The 27,589-nt window shown below is 39.9% G+C and overlaps 1 protein-coding gene across 4 annotated transcripts in view; it reads right to left on the reverse strand.

Annotated features, from left to right (window-relative positions):
* Nucleotides 1-198: 198 nt before the first annotated feature.
* The window catches only part of LOC144589989 (importin subunit alpha-7), a 61,179-nt gene continuing 33,788 nt past the window's right edge, over nucleotides 199-27,589 (reverse strand). For 3 of the 4 annotated variants that reach the window (XM_078394911.1, XM_078394910.1, XM_078394912.1), the window contains exons 4-14: nucleotides 25,272-25,371; nucleotides 24,403-24,497; nucleotides 21,013-21,144; nucleotides 16,294-16,382; nucleotides 15,391-15,490; nucleotides 15,038-15,201; nucleotides 14,179-14,257; nucleotides 11,492-11,617; nucleotides 10,015-10,142; nucleotides 5,825-6,003; nucleotides 199-5,733 (exon numbers count right to left, since the gene is read on the reverse strand). In XM_078394911.1, the coding sequence (XP_078251037.1) occupies nucleotides 5,546-5,733; nucleotides 5,825-6,003; nucleotides 10,015-10,142; nucleotides 11,492-11,617; nucleotides 14,179-14,257; nucleotides 15,038-15,201; nucleotides 15,391-15,490; nucleotides 16,294-16,382; nucleotides 21,013-21,144; nucleotides 24,403-24,497; nucleotides 25,272-25,371 (1,380 nt within the window). In that variant the 3' untranslated portion in view covers nucleotides 199-5,545. Of the gene's footprint in view, nucleotides 5,734-5,824; nucleotides 6,004-10,014; nucleotides 10,143-11,491; nucleotides 11,618-14,178; nucleotides 14,258-15,033; nucleotides 15,202-15,390; nucleotides 15,491-16,293; nucleotides 16,383-21,012; nucleotides 21,145-24,402; nucleotides 24,498-25,271; nucleotides 25,372-27,589 lie in introns of those variants that run through there. The other variant, XM_078394913.1, reaches the window with a different exon arrangement.

Here is a 27,589-nt window from a genome sequence, read left to right on the forward strand (position 1 = left end):
TTCTGGGCTCCCCCAACATTGTTCCCAAAGCGCTCACCCATTGACACTTCAGTCACTTGCCTTCCCCTATTTCCTCAGAGTAGGTCAGGCTCTCCCTTGGAGGGAAATCTACATATTGCCTGAGAAAATATTCCTGAACACACTTTCACCCTATCTAAACCCTTGCAAGATTATCTGTAATAGGTAAGATACAAAATGTAGATTTGTAACAAGATTTATTTCATACTTGTACATTTACAGCGTTTAAACAAAGGAACAACATTTGTAGGTGTGTGTGTGTGTGGTGAGAGTGTGTATATGTTTAAGTACACATTCTGTTGTACTGTTCCTGTCGTCTTGCACATTCGCACTGGCATATCCATCGGCTGTCAGACATCTGAGTAGTGACGGACCCTCCCAAAATTAAATCATGGGAAAAAGAGAACCAGTTTTATTCAAGTTTTGATGCGTATTAATTTGGACATGGACATTAAATTTACAAACATCTGTAGAAGACCAAGTAAACAAAACCTTGTCATAATATGTATGAAAATAAATAGAAATACTTTTTTTGGTTATGTATTTTTAAGCTACACGTTCAAACAATTGTAAAATATTAAACCTTCTACACTTGGTTGCAAAACAGCAAATAAAAAATCCTGGTCACAGGCATCAAGAGTTGGATTTTCTCATTTGTGATTAATTCTCAATGATATTCCAAACCCACCTAATCAATGGACAAGTGCATGTAAGATTGATACTTCCCAATGTTAATATTACCCAAGTATTGTCTTTGAGGCAGTTAAGGAATAAAGAGCAGCAAGTGTCCACATATTCATTAAAAAAGTGTTCATTCAAGTAAACAAAAATTGTTCAAGACAAACCCAAATCTTCATGGACTCGCGGTCAGATTGGCACTTGTGTGAAGAAAGAACAGGAGTGCATTAGAATTTTGATTTTTTTGTTCTACAGGAAGTCTGTTATATCTTTGCAAGGAATGGCAACAAGTGCAAAAAACGTACGTAAAATAAGTGTCAGTTACAAGTTAAAAATACAAAAGTCATCGTACTTATAGCAGCCTAATGTCAGCACTTAAAAATGAGCTGTGTTGGCCAGTGGTTGCTCCACAGAATTATTCGCAGCAACAGTATTGCAAATTATAACAGCTCAAATCCATTCAAATTGAAACTCTTTCCCTGCCAAATTGCACATTTAAGCATTATATATCAAAATATCTGTAGAAAAACTGTACAAAAATCCACTCGACAAAGATGCGTTGTAACATTGAAATACTAAAGGAGAGAATCCTGACTGGAAGGCCTCAAGCAAAAATTTGCATAGTTGGCAAATGGAAGTTCTTGAATTTTGGATGACAAATTGCAGTGGCATGACATGCTACGAGTGTCAATTTCTGTTGTTTTTTTAAATTGTGTGAAATTTGCATGCAGTATCCTTGAAGGAAAATTATTTGCTGTTCTGCTCACTATTGAAACCAGAAAATCCCCAAATATCTATGGTTATAGATGCTTCTAGCATTTTAGTTAGTGAAAGCTCCATTACCAATTCATGCCACTGAAACAACAAATAGGTAACGGAATACATCAACATATGGAATATACTCAGGCACCATTTCAATTTCACAGCATCTTCACATTAAACACTTTTGTCAGCAGTAGGAATTTTGGGGCAAATGATAGTTTTGTTTTTATGAAATAATCTGCCAGTGAAATTTAAACCTAAAGTGCAGTATAGATAGCAACAAGTAAATCCATCTGTTGATGATTAAGCTCTAAATACACCATAGAGTTTGAAATAAAGGAATACATTCATCTTTGACATTGAAGCACTGTTGAGGTCAATACTACAATCTACACTTTCTTCCTGACAAAAATGAAGCATCTGAATCCAGATTGAACTTCACATTTGTAACAGAATTTAAGATTTTCATTATTGATTTTAACCATGTTTATAAAATTAGAGATCAGCATTTAAAAAAAAGAAAACGTACTCATTCTCCGCCCATCAAAAGAGCCACCCAATTCAATGTTTTCATGAGTCATTCAATAAAAGTCAGTAAAATATCCAACATATTGTACTGTTATAAAGATGAGTATAAAATGAGCATAAAGAACATTATATGGAACACAATTGTCAACTCTAGCACTGAAAAGCATTCCTACAATGAACATTTATTCACAAAATGCTGGAGTAACTCAGCAGGTCAGGCAGCATCTCGGGAGAGAAGGAATGGGTGACGTTTCGGGTCGAGACCCTTTCTTATCCTACAATGAACATGTTTAATCTTTACATGGTTCCAAGAGTGCAACAAATTTCAGTCGTCCAGTGTTTCCAATTCATGTAGAAATGCTTAAACCATCCTCAAAGATATTTTTTAAAGTCCCAACTCTTCATACCAGGTTTCTTCTTTTTATTATTTCCTTTGCTCTTTAGCAAAGACCACGAGCCAAAAGTCAACAAAATTTAATTTGAGCTGAAGACGCAAAATGTTGTTTTAATGATTCTACGCAATTGAAGAGAAAACAATCCTCCCTCAACAGGTAGAAATGAATAGCAGCTCTAATTAAAACTAAGTATGTAGTGATAGCAGGTCCTAAAGACCAAATAAGCATAAGATAGACAGAAAAAGCTGGAGTATCTCAGTGGGTCAGGCAGCATCTCTGGAGAGAAGGAATAGGTGACGTTTCAGGTCGAGACACTTCTTAAATAAGCATGATAGTTACCAGTTAAGAAAATGTTTTGAGATAATCCCAATAAAGATTATTTATTAAAATAAATTATTAAACTACAGTATGCAACCAGGTAATTTTGATGTCTAAATTTTAGTAGCTTAATCTTTGTTCTACTGTAAAATCTTTGAAAATCTGGTTCTGTGTCCATTGTTATGATGTTGAATATGTACACACCAGAAAGATTGAAACTGTCTGGTCTGAAGCATTGGAAATTGTAAGACAGTCAGTGTCACACTCGTCTGAGTGACTTGTAGTAAGAGAACCAAGTTAAATTAAACCAAGCTAACATAACATACCCGAAGGTATGATCTTTACTGCAATACATACTATGTATGTATACAATATGTATCTAATATGCTGATCCATTAGAGCTGATTTTCCAGAACTCCAACCAAAATTAAAACTATCAATTTAAAACCACACCAATTGCTCTCAAATGAAATCCCAGTTCAGAGTGGTTCTCTAATACCCGTCGTGCAATTTATCTTCCCGATACAGCTAAGCTGATCGCCACAGCAGAGGTAGAGAAAAATGGATGAACTGATTATAGAATGCAGTCTCCCAGCACACAAAAGCCCTGCTTTTCATAATGATTTGTATCTCAAATTCACGATGGAAGCCATTTCCTTTAAAACTGTAAATGTTAAACTGTAGAACGATATGCTAGTAAGTGTTTTAAAATGTGCAAATAACATCAAATCTGTTAAAATATTGACAACTATTCCCTTGCCAAAGCACCAAGGTTATCAATTTAATTTTTTTTTTAAACGTTTCCTTTTTAATAAAGTTAGTGTGAATTTTATACTTGCTTCAAGTTTTTTTTCATGTTTTCCTCCTCATATCCCAGCAAATTAAATTTCCTTTTTCCATTCCATTTTAAATCCCAAAGGTTCAATCACAGATAACGCAAGATTCAGCAGCACCTTACTCAGCTTGTAAATTCAAATCTATTTCAAATACACATGGATAAATGCTTCTTGAATCAACATGAGCATCTCCATTACATGCCTAGTTAATATCCGAGATCATAGCAAATAGGATCTAAATCCAGCTATTAACTGGATTGACAGTTTGTCTCCCAACTGCCACAAGCAGTACTTAGAGAGATAATTTTATTGTTCGAGGGAGTGAGGGAATATTGCAAAGCTTCTTCAGCAAAAATGAATTTGAATTCCCAAAGCAAAAGGTGGTACAAAAACTGTAGATAATTCCAATTATCATCCAATCTCTTTTCAAGGCAGGTGGTTTTAGCACAGTAGTTTGACATAAACCAGGAAATTGGATATTCAGGAGGCACCCCCTGAGAAAACTGAAGTAAGTTTACAAACTCAAAGGTATCCAATTGTGTTTTCAAACTTGGCATGGAGATGGCCATGTTCAGTGGTCTTATATCACATGCTTGGCAAGGGATATAAATATTTATTTTAATGTAACAGGTGAAATAAATAATGGCTGATATTCACAAGACTGCAGTGTGCAGCTTCCAGTTTACAGATTAAATACACTCAATTCCTAAACAAATCAAGTCTGCATTTTAAGCACATGATCAATAGCTGCTCCTACACAACACATGGCAAGGTTAGACACTGGAAATTTCATCAACACAGCACATAGCTTACATTTTATAGCCAACTGCATTATCAACTCATACCAAAAGCTGTGTCCTGCTTTCCCAAATCATTCCCAAAACTTGTAACACCCTTCCCTTTCAAAGAAAAATGTACCAATTATATCTGAATGTTCAAATTAAGCCATAATCAAGCAAACCTAACTTAAGTTAAAAAAAAATGCAATAACAAGGAACTGCAGATGCTGGTTTATCCCAAAGATAGACACAAAATGCTAGAGTAACTCAGCATGTCAGGCAGCATCTCTGGAGAACATGGATTGGTGACATCACCTATCCATTTTCTCTAATGCTGCTGCCTGACCTGCTGAGTTACTCCAGCCTTTTGCGTCAATCTTAAGTTTTTTTTAACACCAAAAACAGCTCTACTCGTAGCAAATATACATTTAATCTGCTCAAAATACTAATATGCCAATTCTGAATGTTGATAGGTTTCCCAAATACACTACTCTTAACCCTCCAGTCAAAATCTTGGCACCGCCCTTGATTCATGTTAATTGCAACTGATTATTTCAATAAATCTGCAAGTTCACCATGCTGAGAATTATCAGAAGCCCATACTCATTCATTTTATATTATATAACAAAGATACTGCAATATCTCAGGCTGTCATTATCCAGGTCAGCAAAGAAAAGTAACACAGGCAAAAATCCAAAGGATATTTTTTTCCAACAGTTTTTTTCCGACACCAATTGTTCAAATGGCATGTTTACTCAATAATGTAGCAAACAGTCATAAGGACTCTACAGAAACAACCTACAAATTTTACAGTTATAACATTGACTGCAAACCCACAACTTTTCTCCATAAACTTTGATACTGTTGTATTAAAGCATTCAATCCAGCAGAATTAAGATATATACTGGATTTCGACCAGCTTTATTTCTGGGAGAATTGCCTTTTACATATGCATGAGGTATGTTGCACACACAGAAAATAAATCAAGTTCCAATGTTATGGGAATTAAACAAAGGGAAGTGCAACAGTTACCCCACAACTCCTTAGACTCAAATGAAGTAGAGGGTACAACATTTTGTACCAAATTCATTTATCTCTTCAAACACTTTTTCCCTGACGGAATGAAAAAAAATTACCTCTCAATTCAACTTAATATGTGGTGGTGATTGGGACAGGGGGAGCGAGGAGGTGGGTGAGGCTGCATTTGGCTGCTTGTATTTTGCTGCACTCATTACAACTGGAAACCCTCCATAGGTGCCTCTTGTTGCTGAAATAGAAATTGTTGTGCACTTTCATCCACTTGTGGAGTAATGCTGCTGTCCTCCTCCTCCACACCAAAGTAGTGCTCAATGAGATCAAACGCCTTCTGATAGATTTCCTGATTCTCATGGCTCTGCAAAAATTCTATTTTATCGAGACCTGGGATTAAGAAATACAGTTTATTATTAGCTGTTGGTAAACAACATTCTTATTTTATAGGGAAAATAAAGTCAATTGCAACTACTCCTACCATAGGCTTCTTCAATAAGGCTACAATATGGGTTGATTCCTGTTCCATTCTGTTTTGCCTCCTGTTCTCCGAGTCTTAAGATATTCTCCAGCCCATTTAGGGCAACCTGAACTATTTTTGAGTCCATAACAGTCAGTAGATCACACAATGGCTTAATGCAACCCAAATTTACAAGGTACCTTTAAAATCAAGAGGAAAATAAACAAAAATAAATATGTACAGTTTAAAAGTTTATTGTTATTTCACAGTAGTGGATCATGTACTCGGGCTTCCAGGACATCCAGAACAAATTGGTTAAGGCACAGCTTCTCATTGTCAATATTTAAAAAACATTTATTAAAGAAAAAAATCAGAACATTTACTTATTAAATTATGTTAAATTTCTAATAATTAATTTGGTGCTTAATTTATTAACAGAATAAAAGAAAACTTATTACTATCGCTTTGCAATTTCACTTCGCCTCGCAATGGTAATTGATGTTTCTCACACATCCCTTTCCTTTCATCCATCAAAAAAGGAAGAATTCCATTCATATCCCAGGAAATGCAAAATTATTTTGCATTTAAAGAAACAATCTGCAAATTGGCAAAGTACAAAGCTTAAAAAATAAGGAAGCTGGAAAAGGGGAGAGGCAGGACCACTCCCCCCAACTTTCACCCCCAATGCCCCTGCCTTCTCTTCCCACTCCCCTATGCCCCACCTGGACACCAACCAACCCCCCACTCACTCCAACCAACCACTCACTCCAACCAATCAAACCCCCTGCCTCCCAACTCCGACAATGCCAATTTCCTCCCTCTGGCTTTACAATCCGCAACTCTTCAAACCTTGTCTCACACCTTTCTTCCTTTCTTATCTATGGCCTTTGTTCCAACCATCTGTCTATCAAAATCCCCTCTCCCTCAACCTATTTACCTGCCAGCTGTTTCTGCCTCCATCTTTTGCATCTTTCTTCTCTCTCTTCCCTTGGTCAGCCTGAAGAATGGTCTCGACCCAAAATGTCTATCTATCTATGTTCTCCAGTGATGCTGCCTGACCTGCTGAGTTATCCAGCATTCCGTGTCCCATATTCTCCTTTCTATCCTGGGCCTCCTCCATTGCCAGAGTGAACTGGAGGAACAACTTACACAACATCATCTCATGTTTCTCTTGGGTAGCTTACAATAAGTGGTATGAACATTGAATTCTCCAATTTAGATAACTACAACCCCCAAGCCCCGTCCCCCTCAGTATCTTCACTGTGCCCCACCTGGGCTCTCCGTATATCTCCACACCCCCTCCACTTCCACCTACATTCCTTCATCTAGCTTCACAATTCTCAACTCTTCAATCCTTTTGTCTAACATATACTGCATTCTCATTTCTGGCCATCATCAAACATCTGCCTATCAAACCTCAACCCCCCCCCCCCACCTGGATCCCCATATTATCTGCCATGCTTTGTCCTGTCCCTCCTCTCTTCCATCCACAATCAGTTGGAAGAATGAACAAAACTAGAAACATCACCGATCTGTGTCCTTCAGAAATGCTGCCTGACCTTTAGAGTTCAGAGATGCAGCGTGGAAGCAGGTCCTTCGGCCAGTAAGTCCACGCCAACTAACGATCATCCAAACACTAGTTCTATCCTGCACACGAGGAATCATTTATGTAAGCCAGTTGACCTACAAACCTGCAAATCTTTGGAATGTGGAAGGAGGAACTTCTTTTGTCAGAGGGTAGTTTATCTGTGGACACGTCGCCACAGAGGGCTGTGGAGGTCAAGTTAGTGGATAGTTTTAAGGCAGATATAGACAAATTCTTGATTAGAACATGTGTCAAGGGTTATGGGGAGAAGGCAAGAAAATGGGATTAGGAGGCAGAGATCAGCCATGCTTGAATGGTGGAGTAGACTCGATGGGCCGATTTGCCTAATTCAACTATAACATGTGGACTCTCCATCATGACACTGTCCTCCGTGACCAAGCAATGTTGAATAATATTAGAGGGTGTCCTATCAGCAGTGCTCAGAAACGACATCAATCCTCTTCACTGTTTAGGAGAATGAGGGGCATCTTACTGAAATACAAGTTCCATAGGGTATAGGACAGACTAGATACCACCAGTGGGAGAAGGTTGAGGCAGGTACTATCATAATGCTTAAGAAACATTTAGACAGGTACATGGATAGGTTAGGTTTAGAGGGATATGGACCAAATGCGGGCAGGTGGGACTAGTATAGTTGAGGCATGTTGGTTGGCGGGGAAAAATTGGGCTGAAGGACCTGTTTTCACACTGTATGATTCTATGAAGCTCTATAACTTGAAAGAAAGAACATAGTTACTAGGTTTGGGGGAAGTCATTGACGATGCTATCAAATGACACTTACACACCAATGAAACAGTTTGATTTTCCAAGCCCATTTTGCTCCAGACCTCATTTCAGCCTTGAACCAAGCATAGATCCCAGAATTAAATTGCAGAAGTGAGGTGAGAGACACAGTTATAGTCAGGACCTCACATTACAGCTGTACAAGACCACATATGGAGTATTTATACAGTTCCCGTTGTCTTACTATCGGACGAATATCAATTAACTAGAAAGGATACACAGGAGATTGATTGATGGGGATGTTGCTGGAGCTGGATGATATGAGTTATAAGAAAACGGGGAATTACAGACCAGTTAGCCTGACATCGGTGGTGGGGAAGATGCTGGAGTCAATTATTAAAGAGGTAATAACGGTGCATTTGGATAGCAGTAAAAGGATAAGTTCAAGTCAGCATAGATTTATGAAAGGGAAATCATGCTTGACTAATCTTCTGGGATTTTTTGAGGATGTGACAAGTAAAAGAGATGAAGGGGAGCCAGTCGATGTAGTGTATCTAGACTTTCAGAAAGCCTTTGATAAGGTCCCACACGGGAGATTGGTGAGCAAAGTTAGAGCACATGGTATTGGGGGTAGGATGTTGACATGGATAGAGAATTGGTTGGCAGACAGGAAACAAAGAGTAGGAGTAAACGGGTCCTTCTCAGAATGGCAGGCAGTGGCGAGTGGAGTGCCGCAAGGCTCGGTGTTGGGGCCGCAAGTGGTTACCATATATATTAATGATTTGGACGAAGGAATTAGAAATAACACTAGCAAGTTTGCAGATGACACAAAGCTGGGTGGCAGTGTGAACTAAGAAGATGATGTTAGGTTGCACGGTGACCTGGACAGGTTGAGTGAGTGGGCAGATGCGTGGCAGATGCAGTATAATATAGATAAATGTGAGGTTATCCACTTTGGTGGCAAAAACAAGGAGGCAGGTTATTATCTCAATGGTGTCAGGTTAGGTAAGTGGGAAGTGCAGCGAGACCTGGGTGTCCTTGTACACCAGTCACCGAAAGTTGGCGTGCAGGTACAGCAGGTAGTGAAGAAAGCTAGTTGCATGTTGGCCTTCATAACGAGAGGATTTGAGTTATAGGAGTAAAGAGGTCCTTTTGCAGTTGTATAGGGCACTGGTAAGACCACATCTGGAGTATTGTGTACAGTTTTGGTCTCCTAATTTGAGGAAGGACATCCTTGTAATTGAGGCAGTGCAGCATAGGTTCACGAGATTGGTCCCTGGGATGGTGGGACTGTCATATGAGGAAAGATTGAAAAGACTAGGCTTATATTCACTGGGGTTTAGAAGGATGAGAGGGGATCTTACAGAAACATATAAAATTATAAAAGGACTGGACAAGCTAGATGCAGGAAAAATGTTCCCAATGTTGGGGGAGTCCAGAACCAGGAGCCACAGTCTTAGAATAAAGAGGAGGCCATTTAAAACTGAGAAGGAACTTTTTCACCCAGACAGTTGTGAATTTGTGGAATTCTCTGCCACAGAGGGCAGTGGAGGCGAAATCACTGGATAAATTTAAGAGAGAGTTAGATGGAGCTCTGGGGTAGTGGAATCAAAAGATATGGGGAGAAGTTGGGCACAGGTTACTGATTGTGGATGATCAGCCATGATCACAATGAATGGCGGTGCTGGCTCGAAGAGCCGAGTGGCCTCCTCCTGCACCTATTTTCTATGTTTCTTTGACAGAATGTCAAGATATTTGCCTTTTGGCAGGCATTTGGGAAACATACTTCATTGGGAAACATGCTCCAAAAAATAAGAAAAGATGTCTTCAAGGAATAAAATGAAAGAATCGAAGAGAAAATTTGAAAGCATTAATTTCTTACTGAATCTGTTCTGGCGTTCCTCCAGATGTTGCATTTGTTATGCCCCATGCTGCTTCTTTTCTCGTCCGGAATTCTGCTTTTTGAAGTAGGTCAATAAGCACTGGAAAGATGCTTGCATCTATTACAGCCTTCAATGAGAAAGGGAAGGCAATTGTACATTTACAATAGATGATATCTATTTTCAGATGCAAAGTGCTGGAGTAAGGCAGCGGGTCAAGCAGTATCTCTGGAGAATGTGGATAGGTGATATTTCACGCATGTTCGCAACCATAAACATCACCTATCCGCATTCTCCAGAGATGTTGCCTGACTTGCTGAGTTACTCCAGAACCTTGTCTTTTTTTGTAAACCAGCATCTGCAGTTCCTTGTTTCTGCACTGTACCTATTCAGTATTATCTCTGGAATACATATTTCAGATAAAACTCTGCAACAAGATGAATGGAACATGAGAATTCTGATCACAATTAGTTGAACTACAGCAGTCTTGATTGAATACTTTTGACTGAATTCAGATGCAAGAAACCACAATCTAAATAGTGCCATCGGATGCACCTCATATATTTCTGCTAAATAATTGAAATACAGTGCTTGATTACAGTGCCTGTTTTAGCAAACCAAAAATACTTCCATTACATCTTTAGTCTTATTAGAATTTTCAATCCAACAAAAGTAAATCAGTATATAAAGGTTACAAAGTAAACAGTTTGGAAATTCACTATTACCATACTGATTTATGTAAATTTAAATGAATCCGATGGAATTGTTGTTGATTCTGCTTATTTAAATTCACTTATTTCAAGTCAAATATATGTGGGCGCACAGTGGCATAGTAGTGATAGAGTTGCTGCCTTATAGCAGCAGGGACCAGAGTTATATTCTGACTACAGGTGCTGTCTGTACGTTCTCCTTGTGACCTGCATGGGTTTTCTCCAGGTGCTCTGGTTTTCTCCCACATTCCAAAGACAAGCAGGTTTGTAGGTTAATTGGCTTTGGTAAAATTGTAAATTGTCCCTAGTGTGTAAGATAGTGCTAGTGTACGGGGTGATTGTTGGTTGGCGAGGACTCAGTCGGCCGAAGAGCCTGTTTCCATGCTTTATTTCCAAGTTTAAAGTATGCTCGACCAAGTGGACCTGTTGGGCCCAAACCTCTCCTGCATTGGTGCAGCACCCTCTCCTCCCCACTCCTCTCTCCCCACTCCATCCCCCTCCTCCCCCTACCTCCCTCCCCCTCATCCCCTCCCTCCATCCTTCCCCCCTCCCTACCTAGGAGATAGGAAATTTAAACTTTAAAATGCAAATAACTTAAAAAATATAACACCAATTTCAATGAAACTTCTTCCATTAGCACCAAAGGGACGACGGTGAGTAAGGTGGGACTAAAATTGTCATGCTATCGTGTACCGTTTTGGCTGTAGTTCAGAAACAAACAAACAAACAAACGAGAGTTTTAGTATATAGAAGATAGATATTTTTCTACCTGAATCTGGGCTCGATTCCCAGCTGTAATGTTTGAAATGGTCCAACAGGCCTCCTTTCTTATGGATTCTTTCGGACTACTTAATAAATGCAGGAGACATGGCAAAGCTGAACAATTTAATATGACCTGGCCAAAACAAAAGTAACATTCCGTAAATAAAACGTTGCATTTAAAGTGACCAGAATGTATTTTAACTCCTTTTAGATTCAGAGAATTGTACAACACAGAAAACCATGTCCATGCCAACCATCTAGGAAGTCATTTGCAACATCACAGGACTTTGGTTAAGCTGAAATTGGAATATTTTTAAAAATTCTGGTCTAAAACATTTAGTATAATTTGCGTGTTCCTTCTACTGCTACTACAAGCACAATTGTCATTGTAATGCATCACACCGTACTCGTGCGTATAACAATAAACTTGACGACTTGTATATTAACCGCTCACTGTTCTTCAAACTTCCCAGAGCTCGACCCATTCATCGTGTACATTCTGCTATATTAGACCTCCCAAAATGCATCACCTAAATTCAATCTGCAAGTTACTAGTTGATCAATACAATGTCACAGCTTTGTACAAAAAGAAACGGGGCCTATGGCCCACCTCATCTATGCCAACAATCATGCTTCTACACTAATCCCACCTGCTTGCATTTACTCCATATTCCTGTGTACTCTGCTCATTCAAGTACCTGTCCTGATGTCTTCTAAGTGTTGTTACTGTTCCTGGCTCTACTCCCTCTGGATGTTTATTCTAGATACAAACAACTCTTTATGTAAACAATTTACCCCTCATACCTTCTTTAGACCTCCTCCCTCTCACCTTAAAACCTATGTCCACTAGTTTCAGACATGCTACCATGGGAAACAGACATTGGCTATCCATTCATTCTATGCCTTTCATAATTTTATATTCAATATAATATACAAATCTCTATCTTGTCATCTCTCAGCGATCTTCACTCCAGGGAAAACAGACCTAGCTAATCCCACCTGTCTTAAAACAGAAGCCCTCCAAACCAGACAACATTCATGTGAAACTTTGGTGTATCATTTCCTGTACCATGGTGACCAGAAATGCACACAATACTCCAGAGTTTTGAACAACTGCCGCACACAACATTCCAACTCTTATATTCAGTGGCTTGATCAATGAAGGCATTGAATGCCAAAAGCCATCCTCACCAACCTGTCTTCCCATTTTCAGGCAACTGTGTATTGCTACCCCAAGACCTCTCTGTTCAGCCATCATCCCCAGGTTCCTCTATTCAGCATGTCCTGCTCTGGTTTAACTACCCAAAATGCATCACTGTGAACTTGGCAAGAGTTAAATTGCATCTGCCAATCCCTTTCCCACTTGATCGAAACCCTAACCCTAACCAAATCAAACCTGAAACACCCTTCCTCACTGTCAACTATACCTCCAATGTTGTAATCATGTGCTAATTTATCATACCACCGACATTCTCATCCCAATCATTAATATACATGACCTAGTATTGATCACACAGATTAAAGATAGTCAGCATTTCGGAGCCATTTTGCAAACTATTTGTTACCTCTCCCTGGATCCCATGTATTCTAACCTTCCAGACTAGATTACCAGGCTTGTCAAAAGCCTTGCTGAAGTTCATGTAGACAATGTCTACCCCCCTGTCCTTGACAACGCTTTTGGTGAACAATTCAAAAAACTCAATCAAATTCAATGGACTGAAACATGATCCCTGATCAATCCCTGCCATTCTAAGTGCAGATTTATCCCATCCCTCTGGACTTTTTCCAATAAATCTCAACCACTGACATTTGGCTCACCGGCCTATAATTACCTGGCTTGGTCCAGCTACCCTTAATAAAGACATCATATTTTCTCTCCTCCAAATGTCAGGCACCTCACCTGTGGCCAAGAATATATGTTTCTGCTAGAGCCACACAAATCTGCTCTCTTGGTTCCCAGAACAGACTGCAATACATCCTGATAACAACATTTAAGAGACATTAGACAGGTACATGGATAGGGAAGATATAGAGGGATATGGGCCAAATGCAGGCAGGTGGGACAAGCGAAAATAGGGCATATTGCTCGGGATGGGCAAGTTGGGCTGAAGAGGCTCTTTACGTGCTCTTTGACTATGACTATCCTGGGAATCTATCTACCGTTACAATATCTAAGGCATCCTTCTTATTCATATCATTTTTTTGAATATTTCTGACCCCGCTTTGATAACCTACAATTATGTCTTCCTCCTTAATAAATGGTCAAAATTATTCATTTAAGACCTCACTCGTATCTTCAAACTCAGACTGCTTCTTTGTTCCCTCTTGGGCCCCACTCTTTCCCTGGTCTCCCTCTAGCCCTTAATGTACTTCTAAATGTCTTGGTATTTCCGTATCTCGACTGCTAGTGATACTATGTAGCCTCTCTTTACCTTCCTATGTTCTGTCTTATGACCTGCTTACACATTCTATACTCCTTAAGAGATCTTCTTAATTCACAAAATTCTCAAAAGGAACGAGACTTTTAGCAAAAAGGCAAAATAAAAAGTCAGTCTCGCAACCTAAAGCAAGTGGGTGAATTTCACCAAATTGTCTTTTGCTTTGAGAATTGCAACAATATTGTAACAGTTTAATTACTGACTTTAAATGAAAGCTACAATTGCCTCTAAACTCACACAACTATGATGCACCTACCTGTGTCTGGACATCATCACCAGTCACTATGTTACCTACAGCTCTTAATGCTGGTGATGCAACTTTGTAATCATTGTGCCTGTAAGAAATGCACAAAAAACGATCAGAAATTCTGCATCCAACAGGCTAACGGGCTATTTCATACGTCAGAGTAATCAGGATTCATTGCTTGGTATGTCTCCTTCCAGTAATTATTTCTAAAATTATTTCTTGCTTCAAGTATAGCAAGTTACAAAATAAATGCAAAACACAGCACATGTTTTGAATTTGAAATAAAAACAATGCCAGGAATACGTAGCAGGTCAGGCATCAGGCGAGAGAAAACCAGTTAACATTACTGATAATCTTTCATGTTCGACTTAATACATTAACTGTTTCGCTGTTCACAGATACCGTCTGACTTGCTAAGTATTTCCAGCATCATTATTTAAGGCACAGACCAATGTAGGAGGCAGTCTGGCAGAACATTCCAGAGAGGCAATTTCCAGATCTTAGTAATGTTGGGGATAGGGTAGAGATTTTATTGCAACTTTCATATCTCTCACCTTTCTAAAACTGAGAGAAATAAGCCATTAAACAAACCGTCAGCTGCAAAAGGAATCATGCAATGTAATTATGCCACATAAGCAGAAAATACAATGTACATTTACAAATCTGTTATAAGTGAGTTAAATTTGGTGAGTTTAATTTAATGATAAGGGAAAATAAACTGGCGAAGTACTCCAATAATTGTTTTTCCTTGCAAGCTTCTAATTGAAACCACAAATCATTTCACATTGACATTCTGGACTTTGCTAGGCCAGCTAAAATATTAAACAGACCATGAAAGAAAGTACCGTCACACAGTGAATAAACTCACATTAAGAGTTCCACCAATCGTCTGCAAATCCCAGAGTCAATAACAGATTGAATTTTTTCATTGGGTCCATCTGACAAGTATGACAATGCCCAACAAGCATCTGCAAGTAAGTCAGGATCACTGCTGAACAATAATCTGGACAGCACTGCTAAACACGGGGATACCTGCAAGTAAAAATGGAGGTCTTTTCATTTTAGCTACTTTGTACATTGAATACTGTATATGTTAAAAGCATTGAAATTATCCATCCATTCCTGACAATAGCCTGTCAATTACAAAAGTAAAGCACAGCTCGGAAGTATTGAAGTTGCAGGTCATAGTGATGCAAGTGCATTTTAAAGGAGCATATTTACCTTCTCAAAATCAGGAGGTGGATTTTTCCCTCGACATAAGTTGGACAGAGCCCAAACAGCGTTTCTTGTCATTGTGAGTCTATTAGATTTTGTCAATAATCTGCAAGAGAAAACAAATTACACACACACAATTTTGTAGCTATTAACATCAGGATCCTGAACAGCACTGATGTACAAGAGGGATCTAGGGGTCCAAATCCATAGTTCCCTGAAAGTAGCAATACAAGTAGATAGGTTGGTAAAGGTGGCACATGCTATGCTTGCTTTCATCGGCCACGTAGTTATGATGCAGCTTTATTAAACTTTGGTTCGGTTACATTTAGAGTAAGTAATATATGCAGTTCAGGTCACCCCATCACGGGTGGGATACGGAGATTTGGAGAGGGTGCATAAGAGGTGTAGGGCAAGTTTTTGTCGGGGTGGAGGTGGAACCAGAGACGATTGTGGCGTTTAAGAAGTTTTTAGATCGGAATATGAGTAAGCAAGGTATGTGAGGTTAGAGACGTGACTAGTTTATGCTGGCATCATGTCTGGCCCAGACATTGGGGCCAGAGGGCCGGTTCTACATTTTATAGTCTATTGTAATTATCAGATTACTATAAAACAGCATGTTGTAAACAAGAACATATCCTCAAGTTTAAAGAGGAAAATTACATTTCACGTGGACCAGAAAAGTTACTTCATAAAAATGTTGCTGTATGACTCCATGATAACCCCACACAGCTTTGTGTCCTAATATTTCAATAGATGTCCCTTTCCACAAGTGTTATTGCATCTCAATCCCTGATCCAAGAAGTCCAATTACATTATTTTATGTACAATTTGACTAAATAAAAACTCAAACTTTCAACCATAAATTTTGTAATGAAATTCACTGGCCTAGAGACAAATGCAAATACTTACTGTAACAAAGGTGGAAGGATCCCACAATGAAGCACAAAGTCCCTGCACACTGCACTGTCACCTGCAATGTTTCCCAAGGCCCAAACTGCCTAGGAAATAAATTCAAACTTTAAAGAACAAGATAAACACTTTATTAAAAGACAGCCATGTTCTAGAAAGGTGCAGAAAGAGCAATGGCACAACTGTCTTCTGTACTAAAAGGAATACAAAAAATGGACGGGAACTCCGCAAACAATTGAACGAGTTTATGAATTCAAAAAGCCTATCAAGACTGTCCTGGACATTTTCTAGAATACCAGAAATTCAGTTACATGGAAAGATGAGTGGACCCAAAATTAAAAACAAAAAATGCTGTGTAAAGAGAAATACTGTAGAGTTAATGTTTCAGGGAAAGTGAGAATACAAGTCAATTCTAGTGGACAGTGGCTGGAAGAGGGATGGGACAAAGGGAATATCTCTGACAGAATGAGGCCAGAGTTACTGAAGTTATAGGCTGTTTTGTTGATGGAGTCATGAGGGCAGTTAAAGAAAGAGCGAGAGAGATTATACATACACAAGGAGATATGTTAAAGCCGTGAAATTCAAGTCAAACTGTTGTTGAGACGTTATCTGAAATTGCTCAATTAGATATTGTTCCAAAGGCTGCAATGTGAGCAGTGTGAAGGGGTGAAGTAAAAGAGAGGTTACATCTCCTGCAGTTCCATGGGACAGTGCTGTGCAGAGGACAATGGTGAGTGTTGATGGACAAACAGGCGAGAGAATTGCAAAATAAACAATTCATGAGTTCTGAGGAAGGGTCACCGACCCAAAATGGACACTTTTCAGATACTGTGTGACCAGCTAAATTCTTCAGGTATCTGAGAAAGTCTTGTTTATTCCTAGCCCATTTCTTCTTTTCCAACCAATTTGCCAACATATTGTAGTATATTACCCGATTCAACATGTTTTAAGTAGCTATTATCAGACAAATGAACCATCCTATCACCAACTAGAGCAGTCCTGACCAACCATCTACCTCATTGGAGAACTTCAGACTATCTTTAATCGGACTTTACCTTGCACTAAACGTTATTCCCTTTATCCTGTATCTGTACATTGTGGACAGCTTGATTGTAATAATGTATAGTCTTTCTGCTGACTGGATAGCACGCAATAAACATAGAAACATAGAAAAATAGGTGGAGTAGGCCATTCGGCCCTTCGAGCCTTGACAAGGGTCATGGCTGATCAACTAAAATCAGTACCCCGTTCCTGCTTTTTCCCCATATCCCTTGGTTCATTTAGCCCAAAGAGCTAAATCTAATTATCTCATGAAAACAAGAAAAGCTTTTCACTGGTAGACACAAAATGCTAGATTAACTCAGTGGGACAGGCAGCATCTCTGCAAAGAAGGAATGGGTGACATTATGGGTCGCGACCCTTCTTCAGACTTCTTGACCCGACATGTCACCCATTCCTTCTCTCCAGAGATGTTGCCTGTCCCGCTGAGTTACTCCAGCATTTTGTGAAACGTCACCCATTCCTTTTCTCCAGAGATGCTGCCCGTCCCACTGAGTTACTCCAGCATTTTGTGTCTACCTTCGATTTAAACCAGCATCTGCAGTTCTTTCCTAAAACTTTCCACTGTATCAGTACATGTGACAATAAACAAAACTAAACTAATTCTGCACAGTAACCTCTTATGCGGGAGATCAACAAAACTTGTCTGAAAATTAAAATAAATAACAAATTCTTTTTAGTTTTCTACCAGTTACATCTTCAAAACACTCCAAGTTTGTCAAGCATAAATTCACTTTCATGAGTCTACACAATCTAATTATTTTGGTATTTTCTAAGTGTCTTCTCATCACATTTGTTATGATCCCAAGACATGTGAAAAGTACATCCAGAGTAGTTCCCTTTAGAGGTCATAGGGGTAAACTACATGTGGAGCCAGTTCATGCAGATGAAGTCCCTTGACAAGGATGGAGATGCTGCATGTGCATCTTTGCCTACATAGTGGTGAGGGAGATGCAAGAACATGTGTAGCACTTCCTACCATTGAAGGGGGAAGTGATGACCAGGATTGCACGAAGGATAAAAGGGGCGGGATGGAGAAGGTCTGGCTAGGATGAGATCTTGTGGCAGCTAGTGGTAGAGGTTGGTGGGGTAAAGGTTGGTGTTGTGGGTAGCAAAGAAGGTTGTTCAAGGCTACAGCAGGTTATAGATCCGATGGAAAGTTGGGCAGAACATTGACAGATGAAATTTAATCCCAATAAGTGATGAGAGTATTTTGGGAAGCCAAATAAGGGTAGGATATACAAAATATGGTAAATAGTAGAAAAATGTTATCACAGATGGACAGGATGGCAAGGACGGTCCGGGCACCGAATATCAAAGTTGGGGTGTTATCTTACAATTTTGTTCTACGCACTATCATGGTCTAATCCACTTACAATAACTGATCATTTATGATATATTTATTTTTGTTGTGTTGCGTCCAATGTGCCTGTAAAGCTGCAACAAGCAAGATTTTCATTGTTCCAGTCAGCATGGATTTATGAAGGGGAAATTCTGCTTGACTAATCTTCTGGAATCTTTTGAGGATGTGATAAGTAAAATGGATGAAGGAGAGCCAGTGGATGTAGTGTACGGTGTCTGGACTTTCAGAAAGCCTTTGATAAGGTCCCACACAGGAGATTAGTGACCAAAATTAGAGCACATGGTATTGGGGGAAGGGTATTGACATGGATAGAGAATTGGTTGGCAGATAGGAAACAAAGAGTAGGAATAAACGGGTCCCTGTCAGAATGGCAGGCAGAGGCGGGTGGAGTGCCGTAAGACTCGGTGCTGGGGCCGCAACTATTTACAATATATATTAATGATTTAGATAATGGAATTAAAAATAACACTAGCAAATTTGCAGATGACACAAAGCTGGGTGGCAGTGTGAACTGCGAAGAGGATGCTAGGAGGTTGCAGGGTGACTTGGACAGGTTGAGTGAGTGGGCAGATGCAGTATAATGTAGATAAATGTGAGGTTATACACTTTGGCAGCAAGAACAAGGAGGCAGATTATTATCTCAATGGTGTCAGATTAGGAAAAATGGAAGTGCAACGAGACCTGGGTGTCCTTGTACATCAGTCACTGAAAGTAAACATGCAGGTACAGCAAGCAGTGAAGAAAGATAATGGCTTGTTGGCCTTCATAACGAGAGGATTTGAGTATAGGAGTAAACAGGTCCTTCTGCAGTTGTACACGGCCCTGGTGACACCACATTTGGAGCTTGGTGTGCAGTTTTGGTCACCTAATTTGAGGAAGGACATCCTTGCTATTGAGGGAGTGCAGCGTAGGTTCACGAGGTTAATCCCCACGATGGTGGAACTGTCATATGAGGAAAGATTGGAAAGTCTGGGCTTGTATTCAATGGAATTTAGAAGGATGAGAGGGGATCTTACAGAAACATATAAAATTATAAAAGGACTGGACAAGCTAGATGCAGGAAAAATGTTCCCAATGTTGGGGGAGTCCAGAACCAGGGGTCACAGTCTAAGAATAAAAGGAAGGCCACTTAAAAACTGATGCGAAAAAACGTTTTCACCCAGAGAGTTGTGAATTTATGGAATTCTCTGCCACAGAAGGCAGTAGAGACCAATTCACTGGATGAATTTAAAAGAGAGTTAGATAGAGCTCCTGCGGCTAGCTGAATCAAGGGGTATGGGGAGAAGGCAGGCACAGGTTACTGATTTGGATGATCAGCCATGATCACAATGGCGGTGCTGGCTCGAAGGGCCGAATGGCCTTCTCTTGCACCTATTTTCTATGTATCTATCTATGCATCGAGTTCATATCCGGTGTGGATGACAAATAAGTACTCTTGAACTTTATAAAGCACTGGTTACACAGCATTTGGGGTATTGTGTGCAGCTCTGGTCACCATATTATCAGAAGGATGTGGCTGCACTGGAGTGTACAGAAGTGGTTTACCAGCCTTTTGCGTGAATTGCTGGACTTTAGTTATGGGGAGACCTTGGATAGGCTGGGTTTGTTTTCCCTGCAGCAATAGAAGCTAAATGGCGGCCTAGTAATAGTAATATAAGATTACAAGAAGCATAGATAGAGTAGTCAAACTCTATTCCCCAAAATAGAGGTATCAAAAACAAGAGGGTAAAGACAAGTTGAGAGGAAGGCGTTTTAAAGGCGATTGGAGGGGAAGGTCTTTTTTTAAGCATGAAGAATGATTGATCTAGCTCCCTCTGTCAGAGGAGGAGGAGTAATAAAATACGATGATCATATTTAAGAGATATTTCGATAGACACTTGGAATAGGCAAGATGAATGCAGGCAAATTAGATCAATATAGATGGATACAAAGGTCAGCATTGATGTGGTGGGTAAAGCCCCATTTCTGTGCTGTAAAACTCTATTAGACTAACAATTGTTATCAGTAACAGAAGAACCAATAGCAAGGAGTCCTGATCAAAGGATTGGTAGAGATTCAATATCAACTTTCAAAGAGAGACTGGACACACATGCTTCAAAAGGAAAATGGAAGACTTGGGAATTCGCTAAGTTTCATGGGAAGGAGATAGTCAGTGGCCTTATAGAAGATATTTGATCTTTGTCATGGGAATACTTGGTTAATGATGTCCTTCAGGACTCACAAATATCAACATTGAAAAAACAATACTTGGTCTTTCCGGTGCAAAAATTCTGGTTGAAATGGAAAAGGCATCTTACCTGTTCTTGAACATCCTCAAACTCAGAGTTTAGTAGCTTAATAAAAATGGGCACAGCACCAGCCTCTATGACCACCTTGGTCTGGAGAGATGTTCCTGACGCAATATTTGTCAAAGCCCACGCTGCTTCAAACTTGAAAAGAAAAACAAAGTGAAAACCAACAAGTCAATATATCCTCCCAGTATCAACCTTGTCAAGGCTTCAAAGAATTTTGTACATTTCAATGAAGTCACATCTCATTCATCTAAATTTGAGCATATCACCCTGACACCGGTGAACATCCAGTGAATGGACATCGAGAGGGTGGATTCCTATAAGTACCTGGGTGTTTACCTCAATAATAAATTGGACTGGACCGAAAACACCGATGCGCTATACAGAAAGGGCCAGAACAGACTTTATCTGCTAAGGAGACAGGTCCTTTGGAGTGCAGGGGACACTCCTAAGGATCTTCTACAACACGGTGGTTGCATCGGCCATTTTCTATGGAGTGGTCTGCTGGAGCAGCAGCATCTCAGCGGCGGAAGGGAAGAGACTCGACAACCTGGTCAGGAAGGCCAGCTCTGTCCTGGGTTGCCCCCTCGACTCAGTGCAGGTGGTGGGAGAGAGGAGGATGATGGCAAAGTTAACATCGCTGTTGGACGACTCCTCCAACGCCATGCAGGACACTGTCACTGCACTGAGTAGCTCCTTCAGTGACAGACTCCTTCACCCCAAGTGCGTGAAGGAGAGATATAGGAGGTCCTTCCTTCCCACTGCTGTGAGACTGCACAACCAGCACTGCTCCCAGCAGACGAGTCAACAGTAATAGTTAAGAACACACAGAAAACTGATGACAATTTATCCTTGTCTTTACTTTTATTTATAATGAATGATCTCTTGCTATCCACTTCGTTGCTGTAACACTGTAAATCTCCGGTGTGGGATGAATAAAGGAATATATTATTACATGAGCCGACATCCTAATGCCTCATGTGCCAACCCTGCCATCTCACAGCCAATCCCACCAGTGATGTGCTCACTCTGTAGAAAGTGTGTTCTCTTTTAAGAAAGGAGATTAACTTTGTGCACAATCCTCCAGATGTGGTTTCACCAAGGCCCAGTTGGCTGCACATTGCTCTTCAGTACCTTGTGTACAAGAAATTTTGCACTCATTTGAACATTAACATTTCCCCATCTCTCATCATGTAAAATCTATGTGTCATTTCTTTTTTTATCTACAGATGTGGATAACCTCACATTTTTCTACATCATTCTCCATCTACCACATTGCTGTTGGTGCAGCTAGAAAGTCGCATCTCCTTGTTATCTCGTCCCGTCTTCACCATGAGCAGGATTTGTCCATTCCGAATGGTTTGGGACTTCCTTCCCTCTGTTCAAACCTTGTGCTTTAATCAATATTGGGTCATTCCCCAATTTTATTATTGAAGCTTTTTTTAAATTCTTGCCTCCTGTGCTCCAGCATAAGTCTCTAATAATGGCCATAAGTCTCTAATAATCTCCTTCCTTCTCTCCCGAGATGCTGCCTGACCTGCTGAGTTACTCCAGCATTTTGTGAATAAATCGATTTGTACCAGCATCTGCAGTTATTTTCTTATAATATAAGTCTCTAATGCTGTTCCTGTACGGCACCTAACATTGGCATTATTAAGTCTCATTTTCCAAGCTACGATGTTGTGTGACTTCAGGTAGTGATGTACTGATGCATCTGCTATTCATTTATCAGCCATGCTTGAATATTGTCTGGTTTTAGACTTTTTTCTTTAGACTTTAGAGATACAGCATGGAAACAGGCCCTTCGGCCCACTGACCAGCTATCACCATGTACACTAGGGACAATTTACAATTTTTTACCAAAGCCAATTAACCTTCAAATCTGTACGTCTTTGGAGTGTGTGAGGAAACCGAAGCACCCAGAGAAAACCCACACAGGTCACAGGGAGAATGTACAAACTCCATTCACATAGCACCTGTAGTCAGGATCGAACCTAGGACTCTGGCGCTGTAAGGCAGCAGCTCTACTGCTATACCATTGTGCTGCCCTACGTTGCAGAGAAAATAGCTTCTACATCTAGCCAACCATTTGAAGAATTATTCTGCCCACAGAGAGCAAGACAAATTCAATCTTGCCAAATTATAACTTCAGTAAATACACTGTCTATTCAAAGGGATAGAAAGTATTACCAACATTACATTCTCCAGCACTGAATAATCTATTAATTGATCCCCTTCTAGTTCTCCCTGAACAATTAAGTGTATAAAACATCGGTGTGCCCATTTACCACATATAGGTCTGGTCACTACCTAGAAAGGTGGTGTTAAAATTGTGTCTAAATCTACCTTAAGTCTAAATACTGCAGATTGTTAGGAGTAGTTCAGAGGGATATGGGCCAAACACAGGAAAATGGGACTAGCTTAGATATTGCATCTTGATTGACAGGAATGGGTTGGGCGGTTTCTGTGTGTATAACTTTATGATAGGTCAGGAATGTCACAGCACAACTTTATAAAACATTGGTTTGGCCACAACTACAGTGCTTTGTATAGTTCTTGCTATCATATGTAGAAGGACGGATGTGATTGCACTGGAAAGCATTGCAAAGGAAATTCCCCAAAACGTTACCTGGAATGGAAGATTTCAGTTATGGAGACTGACTGAATAGGCTCAGTTTTTGATTAATTGAATGGAAACAGGCCCTTTGGCCACATAGTCCAGGCCGACCATCGAATACAGTTCATATTAGTTCAATGTTATCTTCCTTTGCTGCTAGTCTGTATATTGTACATGCATACTCGGGACAATTTACAGAGGCCAATTGACCTACAAACCTGCGGGTCTTTGGGATGTTCGAGTAAACTGGAGTACTCGGAGGAAACTCCATTGGTCATGAGGAGAAAGTGCAAAGTCTACACAGACAGCATCCAAGGTCAAACCCATGATCGATCCCAGGTTTCTGATGCTGTGAGGCAGCTTCTTTATCAGCTGCGCCACCATGCTGAATTTTTTAATGCATTTGGAGTTCTGGAGGCTGAAGGAGGACCTGACAAACCTTTGCAAACTTATTCAGGGGATAGATAGGATAGATAGTATGAAACAATGGCCCATGTATTACATATACAGGTTACAAACTCAGGTAAAGGTTAATATTTTTATATTTATGACTCTCTCCCACTCAATTCCTTGCTGTTATTGAACAAAGTGGTAGCTTTCGACACCACCAATCTATTCCACATTTAAAGTGCACAATCTTCAATCTGCATCTCAAGTCCCTTTTCTTATCAACCACAGCAAAGTATATTAAACCAAGCAATAACACAGTCCTCACCTTTAGCACTTGCTATTACCACCATACACCATCTCAAACAAAGAGTGTGTGATTAAAAGTTTACCTGCAATGTGCAATTTTCATTTCTTTTCAAAAATTCAACAAATCTTTCCACAACGCCAGATGTGTTGATCACTTCATCAATGGGGGGATTTGGCTCTACAAAGATAAACACAAGATTTAAATTATGTTTATAATGTGTCTTTAATGTTTTATAAAAATACATCCAATTTGAATTTGTCATGGTGTCCTTATATTGACTTGGATTTGAATATCATTAGCAGACAGGATTAAGTTAAGATGAAGATATTTTCAGCATATGAATGACTAAAGAATAATCAGTGAAAGACTAGGGCCTGTTAGGTCAATATGTGCAATATGTGTGTGGAACCAAAAGGTACAGGTGAGGCCCGAAATGAATACAATCTTTGGTGTTCACTAATGAAACAGACTTACAGTATTAGTTGCAGGATTGAGCAAAGGAGAAGATGAAATTTCACTGCCAGTCTTCATTCATAAAGAGGAGGTACTCGATGCTTTTGCGGGCTTAACAGTGGATAAATCCCAAGGGGCCAGATGAGATTTATCTCAGACTGCCACAGGACTCAAGAGATTGCTGGGACTGAGATTTTTTATTCTTCACTAGACACAAGTGACGTACCAGATGAATGGAGATTCACAAAAGTTGACCTCTTTTTCAAGATAAATAAATACAAGTAAAGCTGCCTCTGAGCTTACATTAGCACCATACTTAACAAGTGGATTGTCAATACTGTACAAATAAATCAATTTAAAGTTAATAATCATCCAAGTTTTCAGATTAAGAAAGTTAACTACAAAATATTTTTGCATCAGCTATTGACGAGACAAGTTATTCAGTTCGCCATCATATCACTCATTTAAACATTGAAGAAATATCTGAAGCTTTATTACCTTTGGAAAGCAATTTACGAAACTTTTGAGTGGTAGCTAGTTGCAATTCAGTATCATCAGAGAAAAGCATCTGCACCATTTCTCTTGTGATCACCCCCTCCTAAAGTGGAAATATAATTTCAAGATTTAAGCTGCATAATTTATTTTTTAACATGAGGGTGGAACAAAATGGCTTTACAAAGGTATTCTTAGTTAACAAGTCTGGAACTACCACCCAGATTTGTAATGCAAACACTACCAAGAAGAAAATCTGGATACATTTGTTCATGAAGTACTGTGCTTGAATTATGAATATGCATTTTCCTCTGCCAGGAGACAACTAGGAAAGTTTAAAGGAGATTGTAATGTAATTACTTGCAGATAAATAACAATCTGCAGTGTTTTAACATTACCTATCTACAGTATCAAACATTTCATCTGTACTAATTCAAGTGTTAAGTAAAACCTTAACCAAAATTTCTCTGTCAGGACTTAATTCATAGGGACTTAAGTCCCTATGAGTGCTGATAGCTGCAGGTCCTGTCCTGAAAATGTTGTTGAATAAACATACACGGATGTTATAAATGTGGAAACATACACGGATGTTATAAAAATGGTCAGTTTCTAAACCACTTGAAGTCAAGTGGCTCTGGTGTGTGTTGTTTTGGTTACATGCCTTGTAATTTCAAAATCTTCCCCTGCTCGCAAGTTCAATGGAAACAGCTTGTTAACTAATACAAGTTCCTTTTAGTATTGTGATATCATGAGAGGTAAAGTCATAGAGGGGAGATACATTTCCTCCTGGTGGATGCAACAAGGACTACAAACCATCATGGCTGCCAGCAAAAGATTACAAAACCCATAGTCAGCAGGGCTGCCTGCCCTGCTGACACTGATTGCTGCTGACACTGATTGCTGCTGACACTGATTGCTGCTGACACTGATTGCTGCTGACATTGATTGCTGCCCAGCTGAACCAGATAAGCTGATTGCCTCAGTGAGAGAGCTAAAAGGGAAGGGAAGCAGTGTATTTAAAAAGAGAGACAACGACTGGAGCAGACAGGGAGAGAGACAATGACTGGAGCAGACAGACAGGGAGAGAGACAACGACTGGAGCAGACAGACAGGGAGAGAGACAATGACTGGAGCAGACAGGGAGAGAGACAACGACTGGAGCAGACAGACAGGGAGAGAGACAACGACTGGAGCAGACAGACAGGGAGAGACAACGACTGGAGCAGACAGGGAGAGAAGCAGTGTTTGTTATATTTTGTAAGAAGGCAGCAAGCTACAGTTTCGATTTAACTACCTGTTTTGGGTTTGTGTACCTGTCTGCAAACAATTAAGTTTACCTGTTTTGGAAAAGACTAAATGTATGGAATTTAAGTTTGAAAACAAGAACTTTTCTGTCTTCATTTCCGGCACCCACACCTCCCAACCTTCAAGAGAAAAGCACCCGACCTCTCAAGACATCACAGTATTTAGATGTTTTAGTTTATGTTTAATTGGGAAACTTGGAGTACAAATAAGATGGGCTTCGTGGTATCTGCAGTTGTTCTCTGTGGAAATTCCATGACCTGAACATGAAATCAGTTACACAAATAGAATAAGGCAACGAGGGCTCACATGAGAAGAGTGTACTCTCCCTCATGCTCAATCTGACAAATTCCTTTATTCAGAGGTGATAAATATCTGGAATTTTTCCTCTTCAGGGGCCTTATGCATACTCTGACACAATATATTTAAGACTGAGCAATGGATTTTATTGGCGCCAAACAATTTTAGAAAGTGAGGCATAGAATCATCTCATCACCAATGACAGAACAGGCTCTTTCATCTATGCATCTTTTTCTATGGTTCTTACTGAAGGTTTGTTGGTTTTTACAAAGCAGTGAAGGCCTCTTATTTTCCCATATTCTAATTATCAAGTCGTACGGCACAGAAACAGGCCCTTCTGCCCAAATCATCCATGCCAAGTTGCCTACCTTGCCGACCAGCAATCGCCCTGTGAACTTGCACTATCCTACTCACTAGGGACAATTTATAATTTACAGAAGCCAATTAAATCTGTACGTCTTTGGAGTGTGGGAGGAAACCAGAGCACCCGGAGAAAACCCACATGGTCACAAGGAGAACGTACAAACTCCCATAGTCAGGATCGAACCCGGGTCTCCGGTGATGCAAGGTAGCAACTCTACCACTGCGCCACCATGCCGCCCCTGTCTTTTAAAAATTATAATTGTACCCACCTTCACCACTTCCTCTAGTCAGGTCCAGTTGTACTCAATGGCCTGACTAATGAAGGCAAGCAAGCCTGATGCCGTCTGCCTTTGATACTA

Source organism: Rhinoraja longicauda, unplaced genomic scaffold (genome assembly GCF_053455715.1).
Source record: "Rhinoraja longicauda isolate Sanriku21f unplaced genomic scaffold, sRhiLon1.1 Scf000096, whole genome shotgun sequence".
NCBI lineage: Eukaryota > Metazoa > Chordata > Chondrichthyes > Rajiformes > Arhynchobatidae > Rhinoraja > Rhinoraja longicauda.